The sequence below is a fragment of the Microtus oregoni genome, unplaced genomic scaffold, assembly GCF_018167655.1.
Source record: "Microtus oregoni isolate MIOR12 unplaced genomic scaffold, Mior012 000003F_ref0000135, whole genome shotgun sequence".
NCBI classification, from domain to species: domain Eukaryota; kingdom Metazoa; phylum Chordata; class Mammalia; order Rodentia; family Cricetidae; genus Microtus; species Microtus oregoni.
In genome coordinates, this window is record NW_024543062.1 from 1,551,193 (window position 1) to 1,577,005 (window position 25,813).

The 25,813-nt window shown below is 45.3% G+C and overlaps 1 protein-coding gene across 1 annotated transcript in view; it reads right to left on the reverse strand.

Moving 5' to 3' along the window:
• The window catches only part of LOC121446547 (protein sidekick-1), a 958,674-nt gene that overhangs the window by 559,085 nt on the left and 373,776 nt on the right, over nt 1-25,813 (reverse strand). The window contains exon 4 of the mRNA XM_041649217.1: nt 25,144-25,291. Coding sequence (XP_041505151.1) covers nt 25,144-25,291 — 148 coding nt within the window. The remainder of the gene's footprint in view (nt 1-25,143; nt 25,292-25,813) is intronic.

The window sequence follows — 25,813 nt, forward strand, 5'->3', positions numbered from 1 at the left end:
CCTGTTCAAATCAATAAGGGAAGGGTAGACACACAACAGAGAAAATGGGCAAAAGAGGTGATGAAGCCAGAGCTGCACAAGAGTCACAGCTGACAAAACAAAACCATACAGAAACCAGCCGACCACTGCGTTTGGAGAAATGCTAACCAAAACAACAGTGACACGCTGGGGCATAGTGGTAGGAGCTCTCCTGGCATTCACCAAGTCCTGGGTTCTATTCCCAGCACCGCATCAAACCAGGCACAGTGTGGTGTCACATCCCTACCATTCCAGCTAGGGAGGGAGAGAAAAGAAGACAGAGCAGAGGTTCAAGATCATCCTTGGTTACAAGGTGAGTTCAAGTCCAGTCTGGGCTACATGAGACCATGCCTCAATAAAAATAAAAGAAAACAAAACAGAACACAGTGAAAGGCCATTACCCATTACACCAGATTATGAGAGAGAGAGCAATTAATTAAACAGGCAATACCAAGGCTCAGCAGAGTTGAAGTACAGATTCCCATGATAGTGGTAGGAATATAAAATGGCTGAGTCTCTTTGACTCTCTAGCTCAGTTGAAAACAGACACTCATGACAACCCAATGAACCCATGCATCAGGAGGATAAACATAGTTATTCACGGTGGGGCTGCTCATTAGTGCCAAAGCTGCAGACAAGATTGCAGTTCATCAGCCACAAAACAGAAGCAAATGCAAACAGCCACAAAGACAAACAAAGTACAGTGGCTATCCTGTTATCAAGGTGAAATTTCCCTATGGGCTCTTGTGTTTGAACACTTGTGTCCCGGGAGGCAGTGTCTGTGAACCATTAAGGAGCCGGGGCCTTGCTGGAGGAAGTGGGGCTGCCAGAGGATTGCCTTGAGGTTTCACAGCCTAGCCACTTCCTGCCATTGTCATTTCCCGGCCACCACCAACTTCAGGACATAGGATTGATGGTTAATGTTGAAACTGAAGAAGAGAGAATCAGTTTGAAGAATCTTGTGTCTGGGGAAGCATTGGTGACGTTAGTTGAAACAGGGGCATGAATAGTAGCTGGGTTGGAGAAGTCGTTTGATTTCACTGGTGTCAGTTCAAAGGACAAGTAGGAACCAAAGTCTCATTGTCTCTCCAAAGCTCAAGCTAGCATATGTGCCTGCCCTGTGACAGTGTTAAGAGGTAAGGCTCCCAGAAAGAGAGGAGGTTCTGAGGGCTCTGCTCCAGTGGCCAGAATGACGTCATTACAGAGAGGAGGCTCCTGATGGAACAGTTTGGCCTAATGGTTCTCTCCCTGCTTCATGTATGGCACCTTGCCCTTCTTCTGTGCCCCAACCCAACAAAAGACCGCTATAGACTTCTGGGCTTATAAAACACTGGGAAGGAAACTTTCTTCTATTTCTAATCTGTACTGGGATGAGGTACAGAACACAGGCAAGGCTACTGTTGATCATTTCCCTGGGACAGGGTATGGACCACAGGCAAGGCTACTGTTATTTCCCTAGGATGGGATATGGACCCATAGAAAAGGCTACTGTTTATCATAATTTCCCCCGGGGTGAGGTGTGGACTATAGTAGACTACTGTCTGTCATTCCCTAAGATGGAGCACGCTGCTAGAGCTTCACCAACCAGGCACTTTACTCGGTACCTGAGTGTTGATGCTTAGAGACGCTGCAGGAGAAACAAAAGTTCAATGATGAGAGCTGGGGAGGAAAGCAACATGCTTTATAGTACGTGTTATATTACCCTAATTCCACAGAGACATTTTGCTAAAGTAAATTAGCTTCTAAGAGTCAAACACACAAGTGACAATCCACCTTTATATATGTTGGCTGTTAGAGGCTCAGTGCGGCACACCTCCGTGCCTTCGCTGAAGAAAGCCATGCTCAGAGAAACGGATGAGAGTCTGCTGGAAAATTAAACCTTCAAGGCCTTTGATTTATATGAAACCCCCAAGTGTAAGCGGGGCGGGCTATCTGTTATCCTCACACTTTCAGTGGTACCTGCTTTTGCCCTTCCCCGTGAGTCAGCTACTTATTTATAGTTTTTCATTTAGCTCCAGTTTTTCAAAAAAACAGATTTAAAAAGTCATTATAGGCCTAAATGTTCCTCCACAAATTATTCATATAAAAAAGAAATAAATGATGTTGTGATAATGGAATAAGTAGGAGACTATACTCTTCTCTACACAAAGATGTGCTTTTGATAATAATATAGTTATGAAAAAAACTTCATGGGTGTATATTTCTCAAAAGAGAATTACCTACAGTTAGGTCAGAACAATCCTGCAAGGTACAGAGCTGTGTAGAAGAAACTGCATATGTCATAATTCATTGGGATTTTTATTTTTTTATCATTTATTTTTCTTCTAGGAACACTTAATGGGAAAAAGAAAACAGAAAACAAAGCTGTATCATAAAATTTACCAAACTATAAAAGCATCCAAACAAACAATACACAAGCCCTTGTAAGAAAAACGAAATTAAAAACCCACTACAATTCCAGGTTCAACAAAGTGCCATGTGTCCGCACCAGCCAATGCCTGCCACTTGAGGCTTGAGCTGGATACATGGGAGGGAATGAGAGGCGGCTCCCCATCACTCCACCCTGCAGGACCTGAGTAGGCAGGGAATAACCCAGCCGCCTGCCCGCTGCCAGCGCTGACGCGTGTGCTTTCTCATTGATTTCTTTTTATTCTCACAAATGTGCTTTAATGGGCAGATTAATATGAAAAGAACAGTTCAAACATGAATCCGCTATTTGTCTCCAGACTCTGGGGGTGAGGAGAGTGGGAGGGGGGCAGACTGCGCACTGCCATGGTTCCGGAACCCGGACAGAGCCATCCCTTAGCCAGCGACCTCTGTGTCCCACAACGGCCAAAGAAGGCTATTGCTAGCAGTGCTGTGCCAAAGTCTTGTCCTTCCTCCTCATAATAAGAAAGAGAAAGAGAGAGGGGGAGAGAGAGAGACAGAGAGAGACAGAGAGAGGGAGGGAGGGAGGGAGGGCGAGAGAGAAAGAAAGAAAGAAAGAAAGAAAGAAAGAAAGAAAGAAACCAAGAGAATAACATTTATTAACTTACCAGGCAGGACACAAAGTTCCATTCATTAAACCAAGAGAGATTCTTTAGTGCCAACACAGGCAGCATTTTGTGTCATAGGTTAGAGGCACAGAGGGGAGTGAACGTGAGGCCTGGCATCAAATAAACACCAGTTCACTCTGATGCTCTAAAGGAACCAGGGGCTAGGGCAGGAAGAGGGCATTTTAGTTGACATGTAGTTTCCTTCTCGTGGTGTGTGTATGAGTGCGTGTTACTGTGTGTACAGTATATGTGTGTGTGTGAGCATGTCATGTGCTTGCTTGTGCACACATGCACATGTGGAGGAAGGAGGTAGACATCAAATGCTATTGTTCTCCATCTTATTTCCTGAGCCAGGATTTCTCAGTGAATCTAAATTTACAATTTTGGCGACACCAGCTGGTCAGTAAACTATGGGTCATTTTATTGCTGCACCCCCACAACTGTTGGGGTAACAACATAAGCCACCATGCCTGGATTTGACACGGGTGCTAGCGGTCAGATCCCATGTTCTCTATACTTGCTCAGCAAGCACCTGACCACTGAGATAGTTCCCTAGCCCCATGATAGGTACTTCCATATGAGTTCTCCCTTATGTTGAAGAGCATAGGCAGGACCTGCCTGAGTGTCCGGATAGGCCAGGCTGATAGGTGAGGGTCACTGGGGAGGGCGCGGGGACAGACAGTTTAGGGACTGACAGCATCGTCTTTCTGCTTTCATATAGAACTGAGGATATCTGACTTAGTAATCAGAATTCAATCAAAGACATGAAGATTGTCCCCACTCTGCTGTCTATGTGGTCAACAGCTCTTTCTGAGAATGACGGGCTATCTCAGCTATACTCTCTGAAAATGATGGGCTATCTCAGCTATACTCTCTGAAAATGATGGGCTATCTCAGCTATACTCTCTGAGAAGGAGGGGCTATCTCAGCTATACTCTCTGAGAAGGAGGGGCTATCTCAGCTATACTCTCTGAGAAGGAGGGGCTATCTCAGCTATAATCTCTGAGAATGATGGGCTATCTTAGCTATACTCTCTGAGAAGGAGGGGCTATCTCAGCTATACTCTCTGAGAAGGAGGGGCTATCTCAGCTATACTCTCTGAGAACGATGGGCTATCTCAGCTATACTCTCTGAGGATGATGAGCTATCTCAGCTATACTCTCTGAGAAGGAGGGGCTATCTCAGCTATACTCTCTGATAAGGAGGGGCTATCTCAGCTATACTCTCTGAGAACGATGGGCTATCTCAAGCTATACTCTCTGAGAATGATGGGCTATCTCAGCTATACTCTCTGATAAGGAGGGGCTATTTCAGCTAAACTCTTTGAGAATGATGGGCTATCTCAGCTATACTCTTTGAGAATGATGGGCTATCTCAGCTATACTCTTTGAGAATGATGGGCTATCTCAGCTATACTCTCTGAGGATGATGAGCTATCTCAGCTATACTCTCTGATAAGGAGGGGTTATCTCAGCTATTCTCTCTGAGAATGATGGGCTATCTCAGCTATACTCTCTGATAAGGAGGGGTTATCTTAGCTATACTCTCTGAGAATGATGAGCTATCTCAGCTATACTCTCTGATAAGGAGGGGTTATCTCAGCTATACTCTCTGAGAATGATGGGCTATCTCAGCTATACTCTCTGATAAGGAGGCGCTATCTCAGCTATACTCTCTGAGAATGATGGGCTATCTCAGCTATACTCTCTGATAAGGAGGCGCTATCTCAGCTATACTCTTTGAGAATGATGGGCTATCTCTTAAACTCACCAACATCTCTCATGCAGGAAGACACGGAAGCAAGGCTTTGCGTTTCTCATAGGTGACGTTTCTCCACCCAGGAGCTTCACGCAGCACGCCATGCAGATTTCTAAGTTCCACCATACCCCTGATGTTCAGGACCAAGCTCACTGGAGCTGGAGCTGCCCTGGGCTGAGGGAGTAGGAGCCTGGTGCTTCCGCTGGAATGGAGGCTGTGCGATCGCTGTGACAAGAGGCTGCTCCTCCAGAAATGCCGCTCCCAGGCACCCCTCCCACCTCCCTGAATTTTATGCCCTCCTTGAGGCATGTGCTGTGGTTTGGCCAACCATTCTGCTGAGAAGAAAGAAAAACGTCTCCCTGTGTTATGTGGGGAGCAGTCCCCAGCCAGTTTCAACAGGTACTAGGCATGTTTCAGCAGGCACTGAACTGCACTCAGAGGACAACGTAGGTGTAAGTGAGAAATGTGTGCAAGAAGAGGCGAGAGAGGCTGGGCTGAGACGCTGGGGCCAGGGAAGAGCTATAGGCCATGCTTACTCGTTTACCAGTCAAGCACACCCGGGAAAGCAGTCAAGTTCTGGGGTAGAGGCAGTGAAACATAGCTAATGAAGGTGGAAACGAACCCCATTCTGCTCATGGGGCATTTCTGCTTTGCTCAGCGTTCATCTGTCTGTTTTCCACACTTTTCATACTAGCAAACAAAACGGTACAGCTATAATAGGGCAGCGTTCATGCCCGCAGGAGCTATGAAAATGTAAGGTGGTTAATTTCTTTGGATCCCTCAGAGGTTGAGAGGTCCGAGACAAACCACAACGAGCTGATTACATGTTACACACACTCCCCTAACTGCAGGGGCCAAAACAATACCTCTCTTACTGTTTGCAGGGTGATAGGGCACAACCCCAAGTTCAGCATGTGCCTCCAACTACAGAAAGTGAACCACAAGCCCCATTCCGAAAAGGTACGTAACAAACAGTATCTGGGCTTCCCTCCATGGCTTGTTTAGTTTAATGCTCTAAAGGAAGGCTGGGGATGGGTTATGAATAAGCTTTAGCTCCTCATTCTCCCCACAATGTGAAGACAGTGCAGGTCTACCCTCTGAGCAGAATATTTTCATACCATTATTGAGCTCGCTCTGAAGGCCAGAGTCACAATTTTATCACCTGGTATGTGAGCAAGGACCACAGCCTTTTGCTGTAATAACAGGTCTGTGGATATGGAAACAAAATCAAAATACCAGGAAGGTATTCGTCAAAGCCAAAATGAAATATGTGTACTAGCTGTCTGACACACGTCCGTCCACACAGACGCTCCATTACCTCATCTTACAGTTACAAACCCGGGGGAAATTTGGAGGACACAAGGCTGCCTTTGCCCTTCTCCTGCCCTGGAGCCTGGGAACGAGGTGCCTTCTCTACTCTAGCCCAGGAACAAAGTGCCCTCCTCCCTTAGAGCTGGGGAACAAGGTGCCCTCTCTACTATAACCCTTGTCAGAATTCCTTTCATGGGATTACAAGAAAGACCATCTGGTGCCCAAGTTTATCTTTTATCTGCTGTGTATTGAGGCTGGGGAGACAATTTAGGCAAGCATGAAGACCTCAGAAACCACATAAAAATCTGGGTGTGGGAATGCATACTTGGGTCCTAGCAACAGAGAAGGGGAAGTAGGGATTGTTGGTCAGCCAGCCTGGATGAATCATCAATCTCTAGGCCAATGAAAATAACTTGACTCAGAAAAGAAGGTGAAAAATGCTTCTGGCCTTCACGTTTACATACAGATAAGAACATGTGCACTAACAACTAAATAAACAAATAACTAGGGCTAGAAATAAACAATCAGAACCCAGGAAAAATGGCCACGGGGCTACGTTTGTTACTTGGGGCTGGCATATAAACAGGGAAGGAGCTGGGGAACATGCCCTCACTTCACACTCTACAGTGCTGCTGCAAGCGTTCTGCAGTTAGAGATGAGGTCCTGGGTGGCAGCATATGCAGCATGTGTATATGGCATGCTTGAAGCCTGCAGAGCTCAGAAGGCAGAGCACTGATCTCGCCCACTGCCTCCTCAGCCCCATCCTACCTTTGCCATTAAAGATTTGGACTTGTGTACACAGAGAGGATTAAGGATATAATTTCCATGCCTCCAGATGGTATGCAAGTAATCCAATATGCAAAAAAATGCAAGTTTGTCTTTTTTATCTTTGGACTAACACCAAGAGAAGAAAACATCCACTGTGTACTCCCATGCTGGAAACATCAAAGTGAGCAGCAATGCAGCAGACCCTCCTTATCACAGGAAATGCACCTCGAGATCTGCACTGACTGTCGGATGGCCCAGATGGTTCCAAGCCCTGAGTGACAGTGGGGAATCAGCATGCTTTCTGTCCTCATACCCCCTTTGAACCACTTTTCTCAGCTTTGGGGGCATTACTGAGTGCAAGGATAACTCAGTCCCAGCCTATGGTACTGCCACAGGCAAAGCGGAAACAAGGATGGCTATGGAACCACACACGGGCGAGTACCGGGCAGCACAGAGGCATCGGACAAAGCAGAATCCATGCTCTTTGGTGGGATGAAGAAGATCTCACCATGCTGCTCAGAAGGGTGTGTTATTCGAACTTGGGATTGCTTCCTTCTAGACTCTCCTAGGTAACATTTTTGGACTATCGTTCTTTGTACATAACCGAAATCACGAAACGTGGATGGAGGGTCAGGAGGACTTCTGAAATAAAGAGAGGAAAGCAGCAAGGATGGTCAGTCTATGGCTGGGCCCTATAGATAGACATACATGTGTCTCCACAGGTAGTCCCCCAGCCCCCAGGCAGGCAGGCTGCTCTAACAGCTTCACAGCGGAAGAGAAAACAACATGGGTGCACCAATGGCTTACCCAAGCCTCATGACTATGGTATGTCAGATCTGAGAGTGAGCTTCTGCATTGAACAGTACACCTTGAGTGTAAGAATAAACACACACATTCTACATATCACCAAAGGTTCTGCCCACTAGCTCACATCCACAGCTTCCACTGTGCACTTATTTTCAAATTTTATCAGTATAACTTTTAGTGTTTGCATTAGTCAGGGTTCTCCAGAGGAACAGAATGTATAGAATGAACATATACATATATGTATGCAGGTATCCCCTTCATATGTGTGTATACATAATACATATATCATATACACACATATAAAGGAGATTTATTAGAGTTATTTAGAAGCTGTGGTCCAGCTAATCAAACAATGGCTGTCTATGAATAGACGATCCAAGAATCCAGTTCAGTCCACAAGGCTGGATATCTCAGCTGGTCTTCAGTATACACCAGAATCCCCCCCAAAAAAGAGGTGCTAATGACAGCGAAGAGATGGACTTTCTGACAGGAGGGAGAATAAGCAGGCAAAGAGAGCAAGCTTCCTTCTTCCATGCCCTTTAAATAGACTGCCAGCAGACAGGGTGGCTCAGATTAAATATGGATCTTTCCACCTCAATATATTTGGATTAAAAGTGTGTCTTCACACTTTCAAGGATTTAATTAAGAAACAAATCCCTCACAGGTGTACCCAACTGCTTGGGTTTCAGTGAATTCTAGGTGTAGTCAAGTTGACAATGAAGAACAACCATCAGTGTTAATCTTCACGTTTGTATACTCTAGAATCACCTAGGAGAAGGTCACCTGGGCATGTCTCTGGAAAAGTTTATCTCAGTTGAGGTAGGAAGACCTGCCCACTGCTAGTGGGACCATTGACTAAGCAAAGGGTTCTTGGACTGTAAAGATGGCACCAGCTCGGTCAGCCACAGCCCTCTGCTTCTTTACTGCAGATGCCACGTCTCAAGCTCCTGTCTCTATGACTTCATACAGTGACGGATTAAAACAAACGAGCCTGGCTGTCAGCTGACATAAGCCCTCTCCCCTCTTAAGTTGCACATAAGGCAGTGTTGTTATCACAGTAGCAGAGGGGAAGCTAAGACAACCTGTTGTCTGTTCCCAGAGACGGTAAGAAAAATAGAGCAGAAGAAATCACTGAACCAAAGGGAATTTCCCATCAAGAATTTAGAACGTCTTGGTTTCAGTTAGTAGGTGCATTTAAAAAAATTCTACACTTGCCACCATTCATTATTTCATCATTAGATCAAAGACATAACTAAGCCATACCCAGGGCGTGTGCCGTTTATTAGAATTCACCCAGAGTGAGAGAGGAAGACCAGGCACTAAATAACTAGACCTCCCCTCACAGCCAAGGATCAGAGACAAGCCAACGGCAGGATGCCAGGGCTTCCTTTCCCTCACTTTAATTAACACAAGTCCTATCCCAAATTCCTTTCCTATGATAAAATTCTTAAACTGTGCTCCAGTTTAACTTTGCACACAACCATATCCAGCCACACTGTCTTTGCATACATCCCTTTTAAAAGTAAAAAAAAGCAGCAAATCAAATTATTTACAGTGAATTACTGTTTTAAAGTACTTGCAATGATGTGTTTTCATAGAAAATACTGAGCTCTGCAAGCAAGGCTGGAAGGTAACATACATAGACCACTATACTAGGCAATAATGGTCTCCCGTCGACGTTCTAGAGTGAGCACAGGAATCAGAATGGTCCTGAGCACAAAGGGAGTCTATATAGGTACTATTCTAAGTACTCTGCTCTACTCAGCATAGGCAATCCTCAAAATTGTTTCACACATTAAAATACATCCCTACCCGTAAAAAAACTACAAACGGTGTGCATCCCCCACAGGCATGATTCATCTCCCGGATGTAATAATTTACCTTGCGTAATAATGAATGGGCAAGTCGAGACTGAAGAAGGAAGATTCATGCTCTCAAAGATAAATAAGTTCTGGGGATGGCTCCTCATTTATAACTTCCCAAGGTAAGAACAGTGCATGCCCGTCAGCTCTGATAAAGACCAAGCACTAAAACAGGAAGAAAAATCATCCCGGGGGATGCACAAACTCCCACTGCCAGGTTTGTCTGATGTTCAACTCTCTAATCTGTCCAGAGCACATTTTCCCCGGGGCCTTCTAATTTATGGCTAAAGTGAAGGGCAAAGCTGGACCCTTTTCCCGCCGGGATGCGGGGCTGAGACTTGCGGTCTCAGCCCAGATGACGGGAGCTGCTCAGACAGGCCCTACCCTACCTCTTCCTCCTTTCCCGCTGTTCCTCATACTTGCCCATACTTCACCTAACCTCAGTCTCTTACTGATTTATTTTGTGCAGGAATCTGCATCTTGCTGGACGGATGACTTTTGGGTTGGAATCGAGTGGGGGAGTGCCTTTAGTGACTGTGGCATCAGGCCCCCGTAGTACTTTTCCTCTTTCTACCAACCCTTTCTGGACTTGTGTGAGCATTCGCTCCTGCCACTGCCTCTAGGGGTAAGTAGTTCTCCGTGTTCCTTTCTCCCTTTCAGAATCTGTCTCGCCGAAAGAGCTCAACCACTCACACGTTCCTAAATATCACTCCTGGGGCTCTATGATAGAAACAGGGATGTCTCTCAGTTGGTAGAGGAGGTGTTTAACATGTAGGAAGCCCTGAGTTTCATCTGTAAACATGGCATGGTGTTGCAAGTCTGTAATGTCAGCACTCGGGAGTTGGAAGCAGGATGATCAAGAGTTCAAGGTCATCTTCAGTCACACTTCGAAGTCTCAAATGTAGCCTCAAAGGCAAAATCCAAAACAACTACAGGCCACCACCCATGGCCAGTTCTCAGCTCTACATCTCTAGCCCCAACTTGCCTGTTAAGTTCCGGGGTCTGCACACACGAACTCAGACACTCAGGAGCATTTCAGACTTAACATGTTCTAAACTGTTCTGCTGCTGTCCTTTTAATAGACACTGCACCTGAGAGCTGAACCCCACACCAGGTATCCCGACTGTACCACCTGCCCTGCCCATGTTTAAGACCTACAGCTCTGCTAGGAACTGCATCTTTAGTGTGCCTTCCTCACCCAGTTCTTCTGCGCTGCCTTAACTAGCTGAGGGAGCTTCTTTAGGGTTCTTGGCTTCTTTCCCCTTTCTGTCTGTTCTTCACGTCAGCCAGGTTAGAATAAACGTGCTCATACAATGTTTGAAACCCACCACTGCACTTGGAGCCAATCAGAACCTGTGGCCATCAGCTGGGGACCCGATCCTGCTGACCTCCCTTTGGGCCATTCATCTCCATAGCATGGCAGCACCCCAGTTCCCTGCAGACTCTCCTTCTCTGCCTACTCACCATGCCTAGCTTTCCCCCTGCTGAGACCAAACGCAAGTCCTCTTGCTTGCCAGGCAAATGCTTTACAGACAGCCCTATCACCCGGCTGCCCAGCCCATCTCTTCATGTTGCGTCTGCTTCTCCTTCGCGCTTTGGTACAAATGTTTTGTACTCTCATTACGGCAGTTTTGTCAGTTTCCCCTTATCAGACCGGGGGGAGGGGAGGACTCAGCAGTTACCCATTGGACATCACACCAGAAATAACCAGAGTGCCTGACAGAAAAGAGGCATCTGGCAAACATTTTGTGAAGAAAGAGTACTTTTCCTTTACCTTGTAGAACTTAGAGACAAGGGGAAAGTTAAAGAAATAAACCTGTCACATGAACTATGCAGTGGTGAGGAGGAGAGGACAGGAGTCACTGCACACTACAGCCACATGCGGGGTCAAAGGCTACGGAGGGCATGATTCCTCTCGTATTAGATGTCCAGGAAAGACAAATCCACAAAGACAGAAAGAAAATAAGTGGTGGTCAGACCAGGGAAGAGAGATGAATGGAGATGACTACAAATGGGCTTAGGCTTTCTTTGGGGTGATAGAATGTTCTGATTGTGGTGAGAGTTGGCTAGATCTGTAGACACCCGAAAGCCAATGGCTTGGATCACTGGGCTAGGAGAGTCTTATAATGGGAAACTTTATCTTAATTAAGCTGTTATTAAAAAAAAAATAAGGGCTGGGTAATGTACTTGCAATGCATGAGTGAAGACCTCAGTTTGGAAATCTGGAATGCATGTAAAAGCCAGACACATGTCTGTGACTCCAGAACTCTTTTGGGCAATATGGGAGGTAGAGGCAGGAGAATGCCTACAAGTTCAAGGGCCAGTTAGCCTGGTATACAAAATAGTTAGTGAGACCTTGCCTCAAGCAAGGTAGAAGGTGAAAACTGACATCTGACATTGTCCATTGACCCCGATATGTTCACTGTGACAGGTGTGCACACATAAACACACTCAAAGGAAACAAAGAAAACAACTAAAGTGTGCGTGAGTTGAATGGCAATGGGATGACACCCGCATAACATAGCGGGGGATGTCTGGTCTTGGCATGGGCCTTTGGACAGAAATCTTGAACTTCATTATGTTTTCTTCCCACACAAAGGTTGCTGTGTGAACACTTGTGAGAACAGCCTAGAGACACTAGAATCTTCCTCTTGATCTTTCCAGGCACAGAACCTGCTACTGAGCTGGAATGATGACCTTGACATCAAGGAGTGTCACTTGGAGGCAGATACCACAGCAATTGCATCTAACAAGGCTTTGGTCAGCTCTGACTAGAGCAAAGAATGAACCCTCGGGACAAAAGGACCAGAGATCGTGTGGATATGACACTTTGTAATTCACTAAAGACCCTTCCATCTGCCATGGGATCTGATTATCACATCAGAAACCAAAGCCCTACTGGGTTGGCAAATGCCTCTTGGAATTTGAGGGCGACCTGGATGCATATGGTTCCAGGAAACCAAAAGCCAAGATGAGCACAGGGCCCTTTTGCTACCTCACCACTCTGATGGGCAAGCTGAGATCAATTTTTGTCAGGAACAGTCACAAAAAAAATGATCAGAGAAGTGTCACTCAGGCTGAGGTCCATCCTCAGTGCTTTCATTCACATATTATTTGACTTTAAATCACTTAGCTTCTCTCTCCCACATGCTGTCATCCGCAAAATTGGTGTGATAAGGCCGGGTCTGCTTTCTTTACTAGCCTGCCAGGAAGATTGAGAGCAGCCCTGCAGGAAGATAAGAACATCTATGTCTCCACGCGATTTGCATGGGCTGCATGTGACTCAGCCTGGTGTCCAGGCGCTCATCCTCCCGAGGACAGCCAGTTCTCTCCACCCCTCATTGTAACCCCAGGCCAACAGATGGTCTACTGTGTTCATGCCACTAGACAGGTGGGGCCTTATTCCATGAACACAGTCCTCAGAGCACACAGGAAGTGAGCAGGCAGGATAGCTGGTTCTTATGGCTGCCCTTCCTGCTCGAATCTAAGCTACTACAACCTCTTTCTTGTTTCTCATGCAACCTTCTTCCCCTCCCCCTACAGACAGTGATATGCCTCACTTTCAAGGACTCTCCCTAGCGGGTGCCTGTCCTATGCACAGCATGCCAACAGGAGCAGCTCCTCCAGCTAATACAAGTGTGCCCCTTCCATGTGCCTTGCTGCCTTTTTCTCTGCCATCCAAGGAAGCCTGAACTCAGAAGGGACCAATGTCCTGGTATGAGAGATATATCTCATGTTTCTTCTTGAGCTCTGAGCCCAGCTGGGAGAACTCAGTTTGGGTGCTCAGAATTTCTGTGCAAAGACCCTGGGCTATGACCAGATGAGAAAGGACACCTCTTCATACTGTGAAACATCCTCAAAGCTTAAGACCAGACTTGGCTCTCTTGAATATGCACAGCAACCAGTGCCACAAGCTGTGGTGAAGGACCAGCCTTGGTCTGGGTTCAGCTAGGACAGCATTGCAAACCCTTCCCCACTGCTTCCTCTAGCTATCTTCCCTCGGTCAGGGTTGAAGCACACACATCGCTTAGGGAGCTTGGCACTACAAGGGTTAACTTTTCACTGATAATATATGCACGATTACATATTTTGTAAATGAGCAAAGGAAGAAGTGAAGAGCCAGGGGCAGCTAACATGGCACTGATATTCCAAACTAGATGCAGACGAAAATCATGTGCAGAATGAAGGGCACACGAACCCCACGATCATCAGGCCTCGCTAATGACCCAGCCATAGTAGGGCTGGATTGGACTTCCAAAGGACACTGCACCTGACATAGAAGGGAAAGGTAAGGGAGGGGGACAGAGCTTCCTGTAGCCTGAATTACAAGGTGTTAAAAACCTAGGTTTGAAAATTTACCATGCAAAAATGATCTACAAACAGAAATTTCCAAATGAGAGGCTGAGTTGCTGACTGGACGCTGGTGTGAATCCGTGTGTGGAGGTTTGGATGAGAATGCCCCCCCATAGGTTTTTGTGTTTGAATATTTGGTCCTCAGTGGAACTGTTTGGAAAGGATTAGGAGGTGTGGCCTTGCTGAAGTAGATATGGCCTCTTTGGATGTGTGTCACTGGGTGGGCTTTGAGGTTTTAAAAAACCCATGCCAGGCCTACTTTCTCTCTCTCTGCCTGCTGCCTGTGGATTAGGATGTAAAGTTCTCAGCTATTGCTCCAGCACCATGCCTGTTTGCTTCCTGCTCTGATAATCTTGGACTAGCCATCTAAAGTAGTAAGCAATCCTCCAATTAAGTTATTTCTTTTATAAGAGCTGCCTTGGTCACAGTGTCTCTTCACAGCAACAGAAAAACAACTAAGACTTACCAGAGGTAAGCGTTGGAAAAACATCACTACTACATCATGTTCACTCTGCAGGCTAAACTGGGATTGCACACCTTCCATTATATTCCCCACCGTCTTTCCAGCCCAAATCCTAAGAGGCTGGCAGAATCCCATGACTATCTCTGTTTAAGATATACCATTATCTCCACTTCACTGAGAAGAGTTCATTGATTTGCTCGGTGTCACACAGCCAGTAGGTATCAGGGCTGAGACTGAAACCCAAGCACTCAGTGTCCCAGTCTGCCTTAGTTTCTTTACTTCTTGCTGTGGAAAATGTCCCAACAAGAGCCTAAGGGAACAAAGGTTTGCTTTGGTTCACTGTTCGGGTTGCAGGACATCCTGGTGTAGAAGTCACTGTGACAAGATTTGGGGGAGCGAGCTGAGCACATCCACAGTCAAGATGCAGAGAAAGAAAATGCACACTCGGCTCGCTTCCCCTACTTTACACAGGTCAGGATGCCCTACTCAAGGAACTGCGTCTCCCATAATTAGGATATTTCTTCCTATATCAATTAACATATTCCCAGAGGCCCATCTCCAAGGAGAGTCTAGACTCTGCCAGGGTGAGAGTGAACACTAGCCACTCCATAGTCCATCTCCCTAGAACGAGCCACCTGCTACTGTTTTCATTCACTCAAAAGATATTTGTCCGTGAAACGAATGTTCACCACTTAGTATGACCGTGCTAAGATGTTGGGTTTTCAAAGACAAAGGGAACCTTTTCCTTGCCTCGAGGGATTAGAGTTAGCATAAATAACCAGTGATATGTAAGGAGTATACACAAGATAAGACAGCCATAAGGAAGCATTATTTCCTAGGACATACTATTATATGCACCTAAAAAGGCCACCTGCTTATGATTGTCGGCATGTCAAAACATAATGCAGACACAAATTTAAGAGCTCAAAGAGAGAAAGGTGCGATTCAACTAATACATTCCAGGCTTGGCAACTGTAGAATTTATTGCTCATTAAAACTGTATTTTAATTATCCTAGTTTTAATTAAAGTATTATGTGGAGTTGGTGAAATGCAATTATGTGCAACTGACTTAAGATGTATAATAGGCTAATATTTGTAAAGAAATGCATTATTGTCACTAGATCTGCTCCCGTAAAATGAAGTGGCATTTTATTTCAAATGAAAAATCGCTACATAGAATATTAAACTCTTGTCATTAAAGTTAAACACTACATTGCCAACTCAAATGGAACCAAGTCATTGAAGAGGGCCCCTCCCCATGCCGATCGGTCTGCACAGGAATGGCGCCCTGAATGTGACCTGCCATATCAGCAGCTCGGGGGCCTCAACACAAGGAGACACCAGCACCCTCCATTATCCCTTATGTATCTTGGGATAAGAGGGACCTCACATTTGAGAATGTATCTGCTAGTAGGTAGAGCCCACAATCTGTTTATGAGGTAACCCGCTGTCACACTGCCTGGAGGTTTGTAAGAGAATAGCAATCTTTGAGGCCATCTCAGCCACTTCTCACCATGCACTGGGATTCTAAAGCACAGACCTCTGGAGGCAGGCTGGGTGGGAACAAGACAGTCCACATCTTCATTCCATCCCTTGTCAGCTGACAATTTTTACGGGCATGCAGAAGGCCTCTGGGATTCCTCACCTTAAAGAAAATCCCTGGTCTGGGGAGGCAGCTAAGAGGTGAGAGCACACGCATGAGGCCCTGAGTTCTAATCCCCAGAAATTATGCAAAAATCCAGGTGCGACTGCACACAAGCCCAGGACTATAGAGGTTGGAGACAGGAGGATCACTGGCCTAGAAAAAGAAAAAACAAAAGCAAAACAACACACACACACACACACACACACACACACACACAAAAACCCAACAAGCTCCAGGTTCAGTGAGACCTCATATCAAGAATAAAGCAGAGAGTGACAGAGCAGGGCACCCAGCACCCACTCTGGCCTTGTGAGCACACCTGTATGTGTGCACCCATACATCACAGCACACATATATGACATTACATCAAAACAAAATAACCAAGTCCCTTGCCTTGTTGTGCCCACTGTGGACACTTGTTGCTCTCCGAGACAATCACAGTAAAAGGACCCCAAAGCTATCTTTACTTGTTATCCCCACTGTATTTTTTACATAAGTATTTTTAATATTAACCATTTTCTAACTCAGAGAAAATACTGAAGTGAAGACTGACATTTCCGAGGCTGTATTTCCTTCAAGATTCAACATCCACCCTCAAACTCAATCTGAAGTCTTTGGGCAAGGTCATGTCTTAAGACCTCCTCTGTCGCCCTTGCCTTTGAAGGCTGCTTGGCTGCTGTGGAGCTCTATGAAGCAGCAGTGACCTTTGGCCTCCTATCCCCCTTCGCCTTTGAAGGCTAACTTGCCTGGCTGTAGCATCTGTGTATGAAACTATGGCATCAGATAGTCACTTGGCCCCATGGAAACAACAGACACTGTCTCCTCCATTACCACTGGCAGCTGGCTTCTACATAGTGGCTGGATTCAAAATGTGGCTGCTTTCAAGACCTTTGCCTTGAAGTTCTGCAGCAAAACCACAGTGTGCCCAGACTTGAAACAAGTATCTTTCCCTCTTGAAGTTTATTTGACTTCCTGTCTCTGGAGAGTATTCATTTGAGGAACTATTACAGTAGTGATTTCTCCCAAATATCACCTCCCTCCCTCACACACACACACACACACACACACACACACACACACACACACACACACTGTTCTGGAATCTCCTAGGTGTCGATTGAGTACTCTGCTCTCTGTATCTTCTACAATCTCCCTTTCTACAGTATCTATAGTTGTATCTGTGTTTAATCTGAGTGTTTGTCTCAGATCTACCAGAACAATCTCAGTTTAGCAGTATAGTATAGTTTTTTCACTCCTTCATTTGACTTCTAAGACAAATGGAAACATTTTGCAGTGCAAGGAGTTTGGGTCTTTTTTTTTTTTTAATTAGCCACATGAAGGGATGTTCGATATCATTCACCACTGAGGGAGATGAAAATTAAAAACTCAATGAGGGGAGAAAAAACACCAATAAGATATCATTAGGCATCTATCAGGATGGACAAAGCAAACCATAAAATGGGAACAACACTGCATGCCAGAAAGAAAACAGAGAAACTCTGCGTTTATTGTTGATGTCCACATGAAATGGAACAGTCACTTTGGAAAAGTTACTGATATCACCGTAAAAAACAACACTAAAAATGGAACATGCCACTAGCACCTGCGTGTCTGTCCCAGAAAATGTAAGTCTTGCTCTCACAGAAAAACCCATGCAAGAATATTCATAGTAGCTGCACGCGTCATGGCCCCATTGTGGAGACAACCCAAACATTTTTCAACAGAGCAGTTACCATACAAACGTTGGTGCCTCCACATAGCACTCACACACAACAATAGCAAACCAACCATTCACATGGTGACAACCCTGATGAAGCAGAGAATCTGCCGAGTGACAAAAGCCAAGTCCAAAAGACTATGTGCATGGGATTTCATTCACATACCACTGCCCAGGGGCGGACTGGACCTGTGCAATCCTGGCTATGATGCTGTAAGAGATAAACATTGGCAGAAATGGGCCACCCTATATCACCTCTTATAACTGCTTGGGATCTGAAGTCATCCCAAAGTGCTCCACATTTGTAGAGATGAGAGGTAGGATGGTGGTGTTGGGGAGCGGGAGCTGATGTCTAACAAATACAAGACTCTAGTGTTTACAAAGTGAAGCATCTACAGGTGGATGCGAGTGACGGCTGGGCGACAATGTGAACACGCTTGATGCCACTGAGCCGCAGTGAAAATGGCTACAACAGGTTGAGGAGGTGCCTCGGTGTTTAAGAGCACTTTCCGTATATGAATGAAGATCTTAGGTTCTTAGCACCTACAAAAGAAATCTGGGCAAGGCCATAGGAACAGCTGTAACCTCAGTGCCAATGATGTAGAGACAGGAGGATTGCTGAGGCCTTGCTGACTGCCAATCCAGCTCCATGTTCAGTGGGAGATCCTGGCTCAAGGGAATAAAGTGGGGACTGAGAGAGCAGGACACATGGCATCTTCATGTGGCTGCTGCACATGTAGCCTCACCCATGTACACATAATCAAATGTGTGTATGCTGTGCACACCATATATAGACACATGAATAAATTATTAAAATACTAACTTTTATGTTATATGAATGTTTTTTTCTAAAATAGAAGGCCTCCTCTTTCAAGGACTTCCTACTGTACACAGAATAAAATGATTACCTATTTCTAGATTCTGTCTCCATGGGGGCCTCTTTACTTTTGCCTGTTCCTTTCTTACAACTGACCTAGCATAGATACTCCAGCAAACACATCAAACCACTCCCTGTATCTGGCCTCTGCCTGGAACATATATCCTTAGGCATGGCTGGTGCTCCTCAGCTGCAGACATCATCCTGAGAGGCCAGCAAGGCCTGGAAGGGTGACTCTGCAATCCCACAGTGCCAGCGCTGCCTGGCTATTGGCCTCTGTCTGCCTTTCTTCTCACCAGTAAATCCAGGATAATCGCAGTCCCCACTCACTGGCTGCTGTGAAGATTAAACGAGTCATTATAAATAAAACACTTAAAACACTGCCTGGCAACTCCAAAATTGCTAATTATTATTATTATTAAATGTCATATTGAGACTATCACAGAAATTAGGTTGAATGAATGAAGTCAGGCACAAAGGACTTCATATTCAATGATTCCATTTATATGGAAGTCTAGAATAAGAAACAATCACCAATCTATGGTAATTAGATTAGTTGGGGAGAGGAGCTGTAGGAAAAAGTCCACTGAGAGGGGGGAGAATACTTCTGTGGGCACAGTTGCAAAAACTCACCCACTGATGGACTGAAAATCTGTGCACTTTATGACATGCAAATTATAACCCAAATGTGGCTGAAATTTATTTGTTTCTGTGTATGTGCGCACACTCAGATGGATGAGTGTTCATGCATGTATGTAGGGACCAAAGGATAATCTTTGGTAATGGTCCTCAAAAGCTGTCCACTTTGCTCTTTGAGACAGGGTTTCTCACTGGCCTGAATCTCTCCAAGCAGGCTAGGCTGGCCAGCCCACGAGCTTCAGGGATCTTCCTATTTCTTCCTCCCCCGCACAGGGATGATAAGCACATGCCACCATAATTCTTTTTAGTTTTCTAATGTACATTCTGGGACTTGAACTCAGATCCTCATGCCTGCAAAGAAAGCACATTTTCAACTGAGGGAATCCCCCCAAACATTAATACTCAATTCAAAGGATCCCTATCCCTAGATTGGTACCCTGTTGTGTCTCCTTGGTCACATCCTCTTAGCATCAGTTCCTACATGTTGTTCCCACACTGGAACATGGCCTCACCAATAACAACACTTTGAATGTCTTGCTTTCCTCTTGGTGCTTAGCAACCACACTGGTGCTAGACATTAGATAGGTACTCAGTAAGTATCTATGGACTCAAGGGTGAGGAAGAACAGGAGTAATGGGGAGGGAGAAGGGGAAAGAGAGAAGGAGAGAGGTGGATGGAGGTGGTGAGGGAAGGGAGGCAGTACACCTGGCCGTGGACACTAGCCTTCCTATCAGCACTGTACAGAAAGTCAAGTTTCAAATACTTCCCTGAACATTGCTAAATTTTAAAACACAAAACAATGGGGTAAAGGGAAGAAAAGTAGGAACCCCCACATTCTAGCCAGTTTTACTCATGCTAAGTAAGGCTCACTTCACACATATAGATATGCACTATAAACAGTCACAAAATGCCCATAAAATATAATATAAAATATTTTAAAGCACATTATTCTGAAAGCTCGGTTAACTATAAAAATATTATTACAACCAGATCTACTTCACGCGAGCACTGAGTTGTGGCTCCCAACACAAGTGCTAATTTCAACAGATCTTTCTTTGGAACAGCGGAAATAAAATGGTAATAAGTTAATGGATGCTTGAGTATTTAAGCTTGGACAATTATGAGGCAGGCTGTTTGTAAGTCACCTGGGATGCTGTTTATTGCCCATACTTCACAGTCCAGATCGTTACTGGCGAGCCATCTATCGCAAAGCCGACTGGAGCTTTGAAACAGTCGATCTATAAACTTCGCATTTCCAGAAAAACATGTGCAAGAATGCTTGTGTTCACACATTCCTGTCAGGTAGACGACAGGATGCAATCTGAGCACAAAAACCTGCAATTAAGCAAAAGAATGGCACTGTACACACCAAGTTTTTGCCTCCTAATCTGATAACTGCTGGCATGAATTACCTCCTGGGGGTAAGGGAAACGCCGCATGGCATCCAGATTCACATTTCAAAGCTCGAGAAATAAAAGGAAAGAAAGAAAACAGATCTAAGCCAGGATAACATAGAGAACTTTCTGTTTTCAACTTAGACTACATTAATAAGACAAAGCTGTCTTCAACTGTGACAGGAGAAGACAGTAAATTAACTGTTTGGATCCAGTAAATCAGAAGAATAAACATGCAATTTTTTTCTCTCCTCAGATACATAAAACCCATAATCATCTATTCAAATTTCTCCGTATAACTTACCCTCGGTGCTTTCAAAACATCATTTGCCTTTCCAAGATATTTTTCTGTGTGAACAGTCATTTTCTATGCAGCTTTCACTTCATCCCCCTTCTGCTGGGGAAGTGCAGATGCCACCTGACATGTCTTGACAACCACCTATCCATCCAGCCCTGCAGGACTGCATCTCTGCCTTATAGATGAGGCCATGCAGTTACGGAAATAAGTATGATTTCAGTGGATACCACCATGGGAGAAGCCTAAATGTGATTAGGAAACACCCCAGGTAGACAGGGACCTATAGGCAAAAAGAATTAATATGGATAGACTAGCTGGAATGGCAATCTAATGGCTCCTCTTCTACTGGAGTTCTGACTAAAGCCATTAATCTTAAGAGGATACTGGGAAGAACCCGAGACTCTCAAGAGGACCACTGCAAGATGGTAGCAGTGAACCCTGTTGGCTGCCTCCATCTCCTGGGCAACAGGAGAGATGGGTAGCCTTTCTTCTCTCAGAGGAGAGATGCTGGGGGAAATGAGACCGTGGTTCCCTGGAAGGCTCAGGTCATAGATCCTGGAATGGTTATGTAAAAGGAACTTGCAGCATTAGGGCATGTGGTGGCCACAGGCTTCAGGCACTAAATCATAGCTATGCTAGTTACAGAGTCTCTCTCCCCTTCCGTCCCTCTTCCCATCTGTGTTCCCATCTTCAATGCCTTTGCAACATCTCTTTCCATTGTCCATATGACCTATATGTTTGTAAGCTCCAGGACCTAAGGCTTGGAGGTCCTTGGGAGCCCATTAAGCTGTTGGTTTGCTCCATGCCCCTGGGGCCACAGGCACAGGTCTTGTTCCTGCAGAATGCTTTTCTCTGACATTCGGTGTTTACTGAAATAAAATTTCTCTATGTGACTCTATGCACAGTCAGTCTCTGTGGCAGGCAAGAACATCAACTGATATACTGAAACTCTCTGGGCTTGGCCTAATGCTTCATGAATTCCATGGGTTTTGCAGATAGGCAAGGGAATTAATAGACCAAGTTCAACATAGACCTCGCTAGTGACCTTGAATCTGGTATATGTAACTATCTAGTCACTGACTGCACTTGTCCAAACATGCCATGTCCAAAAAGAATTGAAGAGACCACTACCACACCAGAATACACACACACACACACACACACACACACACACACACATTCAAACCTGCTTCTCCTAAAATTTTCTGTCCACTTCAGGCCAGCTAATCAGGCCTCAGATCTTAAGGTTTGCCCACGCCTCTCTCCATCTCTTATATATCATATTTAATCCAAAAGGAAACCCTTGTAATTCTATTTTTGAACTATATTGATATCTGACCCTTCTCACCAACTACCAAAATACACACAAGTCTATGCTATTTCAAATTGAAAGCTGGGCTTCTAAATAAATGGGGGGGAAACCCCTGGAGCCATGGAAAAAATGATCAAAAGTATGAGGCGTGTTCATCTAGTAAAGCAAACAAGAGCCTAGGCCTGACAGGGAGGCAAATGTGGGCCTGGAGTCAGAACCAGGCTTCAGCCCTATTCTGCAGCCTGCCAGCTGTGTGCCCTGGGGTAAGTCGCTATCTCTAAACTTCAGTTCTGCTAGCTGTAAGTGGAGCTAATTTTAAGTGCCCCAGAAGGCAATTCTGAGGATTACAGAAGATATGCTTCAAGTAGGTACTCAATAAATAATAGCTGCTAGGATTATTAATAGGCTATTTAACTAATTTTTCAAGTTTAGAAACATCAGAGTTACTGTTTCTTCGTAAAAGAAAAAAAAATCCACTTCATTGTAAGTCCGAAGGTCAACTTTTAAAAGTCATATGATAATGTTATAAAGAGATGGGGGAGAATAGGATCCTCCCCGACAGAGAAGGTCCCCAGGAAGGGACCTCACATGCAGAGGCTGGAAGCAGGTTGGGTGCTTGACCTGTGCTCCGTGTGCGATGCACTTCGGGTTGAATGTTTCAGATCTCAGAGGCAGCCCTGATGGTATGGGGCTTATCTGCTGCCCTCTGAGCTCTGTGTGCAGCCGCCTGGGTCTGGAGTGGAAGTTCCTCAGAGACAATATGTCTTGGAACAGCGTATAAACTATTGGCAAACAGCCCACACGCGCTGATTTATGACAGCTCACCCAGCAGGCAGTTAGGCGATGTGGGGCGATGATGAGGTGGAAAATACAAAACTAAAGAGCCTTTCTTGTAGAAGTGTAAATATTCCTAATCAGACTCATCTCCTTCTTAAAGATGAGGTATGCACCACACTGCCAAGGCCGGGGCTTTAGCAACAGGTTTAGGCTTGCAAGCAGACTCTTTGTTTGACGGGGCACTGTGTCCAGACTCTAATCGCACAGTTAGTTATGTTGTTAGCTCGTTAGGAAGTAAATAGTCTTTAGCATGAATATGCATTTTTTTTAAAAAAAAGCCCATGAAATTAAGCGATATCTCACTGTACAAATTAAGAGTTAACTCAATGGATGCCCTTTCATACTCTGAATAAAGGTGGCGGGGTGATTCACGCAGCTGATGCGTGAACCAATGTGCATTTATTTGCTACCCAGTGAATTAAAATCATCCCAACATCACAGATTCCCAGCCCTTGACGTGATGAGCTCCATCCCTGAGAAGAAGTCTCATGCAGCCTACCTTCCAAACCCCGGCGCTCTCAATTCCCCAGCATTTACCCCACCTCCCTCCCATGTTCTACACTGGAACCTCCCAGAACATTTATGCCCGACTGAATTTCTGCAGCCTTCTGCGCCACAGAACGGTCTCCCACAGCAATGAGATATCGATCCTTCCTTTTTGTTTCACCCAATCCCAAGAGGCCTCTATTAGGATTGGAATCAATACAAAGGTGAATATCCAAGGAACTTCAAATACAGAAAAAGGCATAGCAGCCACGCCATTTAAAGTAATGGGTATTTTTAACAAACATTTTGAAACATGCCTGTTTCACATATTTCTATTTTTTTTCTTGTTTCTGACGGCAAAAGCAGAGACATTTGGTAAGCAGGCTCATGCAGGGTTCAGAGGTCAAGGTGGGATAACAGGCTTAGAGAAGGAGGTCCACGGTGACCTGCTAAGTGGGAAAGTGAGTGTCCAGCCCAGTTAACTCCCACAGGAAACCCACTCAGCAAATGCCTCCCACACATCCTTTCCAAAAACTGAACCAAGAACTTTCCCCCTCATGCATTTTTTATCTGTGTGCAACCACTTGGCAGCATAAATATTTGACTTTTACCCCAAGCACACAGAATTCCATGATTCTATTTGGAAATTTTTATCCTTGAACATTTTTGTCTTTGCAGTATTACCTTTCAGTGTGACTGTAAACTGCTCACTTAAGTAATATAAAACCAAGGACTAGGGCGACAGCCCATGGGATAAAGAGGTTGTCTTACAAATGTGGGAATCTGAGTTCAGAGCCCCAGGACCAATGAGAAGCAGAGTACATAAGTAGGTACCCATAATTGCCGTACTACTTCCTAAAGAAGAATGAATGGAGAATGAAGACAGCTCATGGGTACACAGTATCAAATAACTGTCTCACACAAAATGGAAAGAGAGGGCTCCCCAATATATCCTCTGATCACTACATACACCCCTCAGATAAAAAATAAACATGGATCCAATGTTCGTTTTAACCACTTAAAGCTCCAAATGGAGAAAAGCTGCCTTCTACACATATCTTAAATGTGGGGCATGCAGGAAGACCTCGAGATAGGGTTTAATGACTCACAGTGTGATTAGCAATAGATGAGCGAGCCACTAATTGGATGAAAGGAAATAAAACTGCCGTGGAAGAATGAAAAGATAAACAGAAATAAGCAACAATTAGCACTTTATCGTCACAGAAAGGAGGGAACCCCACGGCTGTTTTAAGTAAACACCAGGCTTGGCTGAATGAGGTCACACACAGTTCAGGGGAGACGGCGGTGAGATGAACTCAAACCCAGAGAGAACGGGCTCCCTGGTGGAGAGGAGACCTCAGGTGCAGGGTGTACGACATGCGGAAAGTGACAGCGCAAGGTCACTCGCTTGAGCTGCTCAAAAATAGCCAAGCCGGTCACAAAACAGCTGCTCATGAAGGACCGGGGAAGCTTCTGCACTGAGCCAGGCTTCCCAGTCGCCGGCCACTTAGGAAGCACTTGGTACAGCGTAATGAATTACATCCACGTTTAGAATGACTTACATTCTACTGCTTGGAATAATCTTGTGTCCTTCTCTAAACCACGTCACTTGCGGTCTGGGGCAGCTGACGATAGGCACTAAGTTTAGAAGCGCTGCATGTCCTTGTGAAACTGTTTTCCTCTGGTCTGTATCCATGAAATTCCCCATATCTGCGGAGAAAAAATGGACTTTTAAGTTCTGGAGCGAGCTATTTTATGCGGGGGAGTTGGGGTCAGGGAGGGAAATAACTGTCTTTTACAGTGAAGCTGGTGCCGCCACCACACTTAACAAGGTGACAGGCGAGACGGAGAGGCAGTGCTGACAAGAGCGGGTGGGGTTGTGAGGGAAGCATTGGCAGCATCGTGAGCCTCTGAAACAGCCACCGGGACCCTCATCAGCAAGGCCACAGGCCTTTGCCACACTGCCATGATATGATGGTGGCTCACAGTTGACTCTAACACGAAAAGAAACTGCTGGAAGCCATCTCAGGCCCATGAAGCAGTTTCTACAAAGCTGCAATGAAATATTCCTGAATACCTTCCTCCACCTGGGTCTCCTTTTCCTCATCTCTAGGGCGATGGTCTCCCTCACAAGTCTTTGGGAACCAATGTGTTCCAACCATTGGAGCGTTCACAGAGAATTCTCTTATGCACCCCCACACTGATGACATAGATTGGGATAATCAGTCTTTG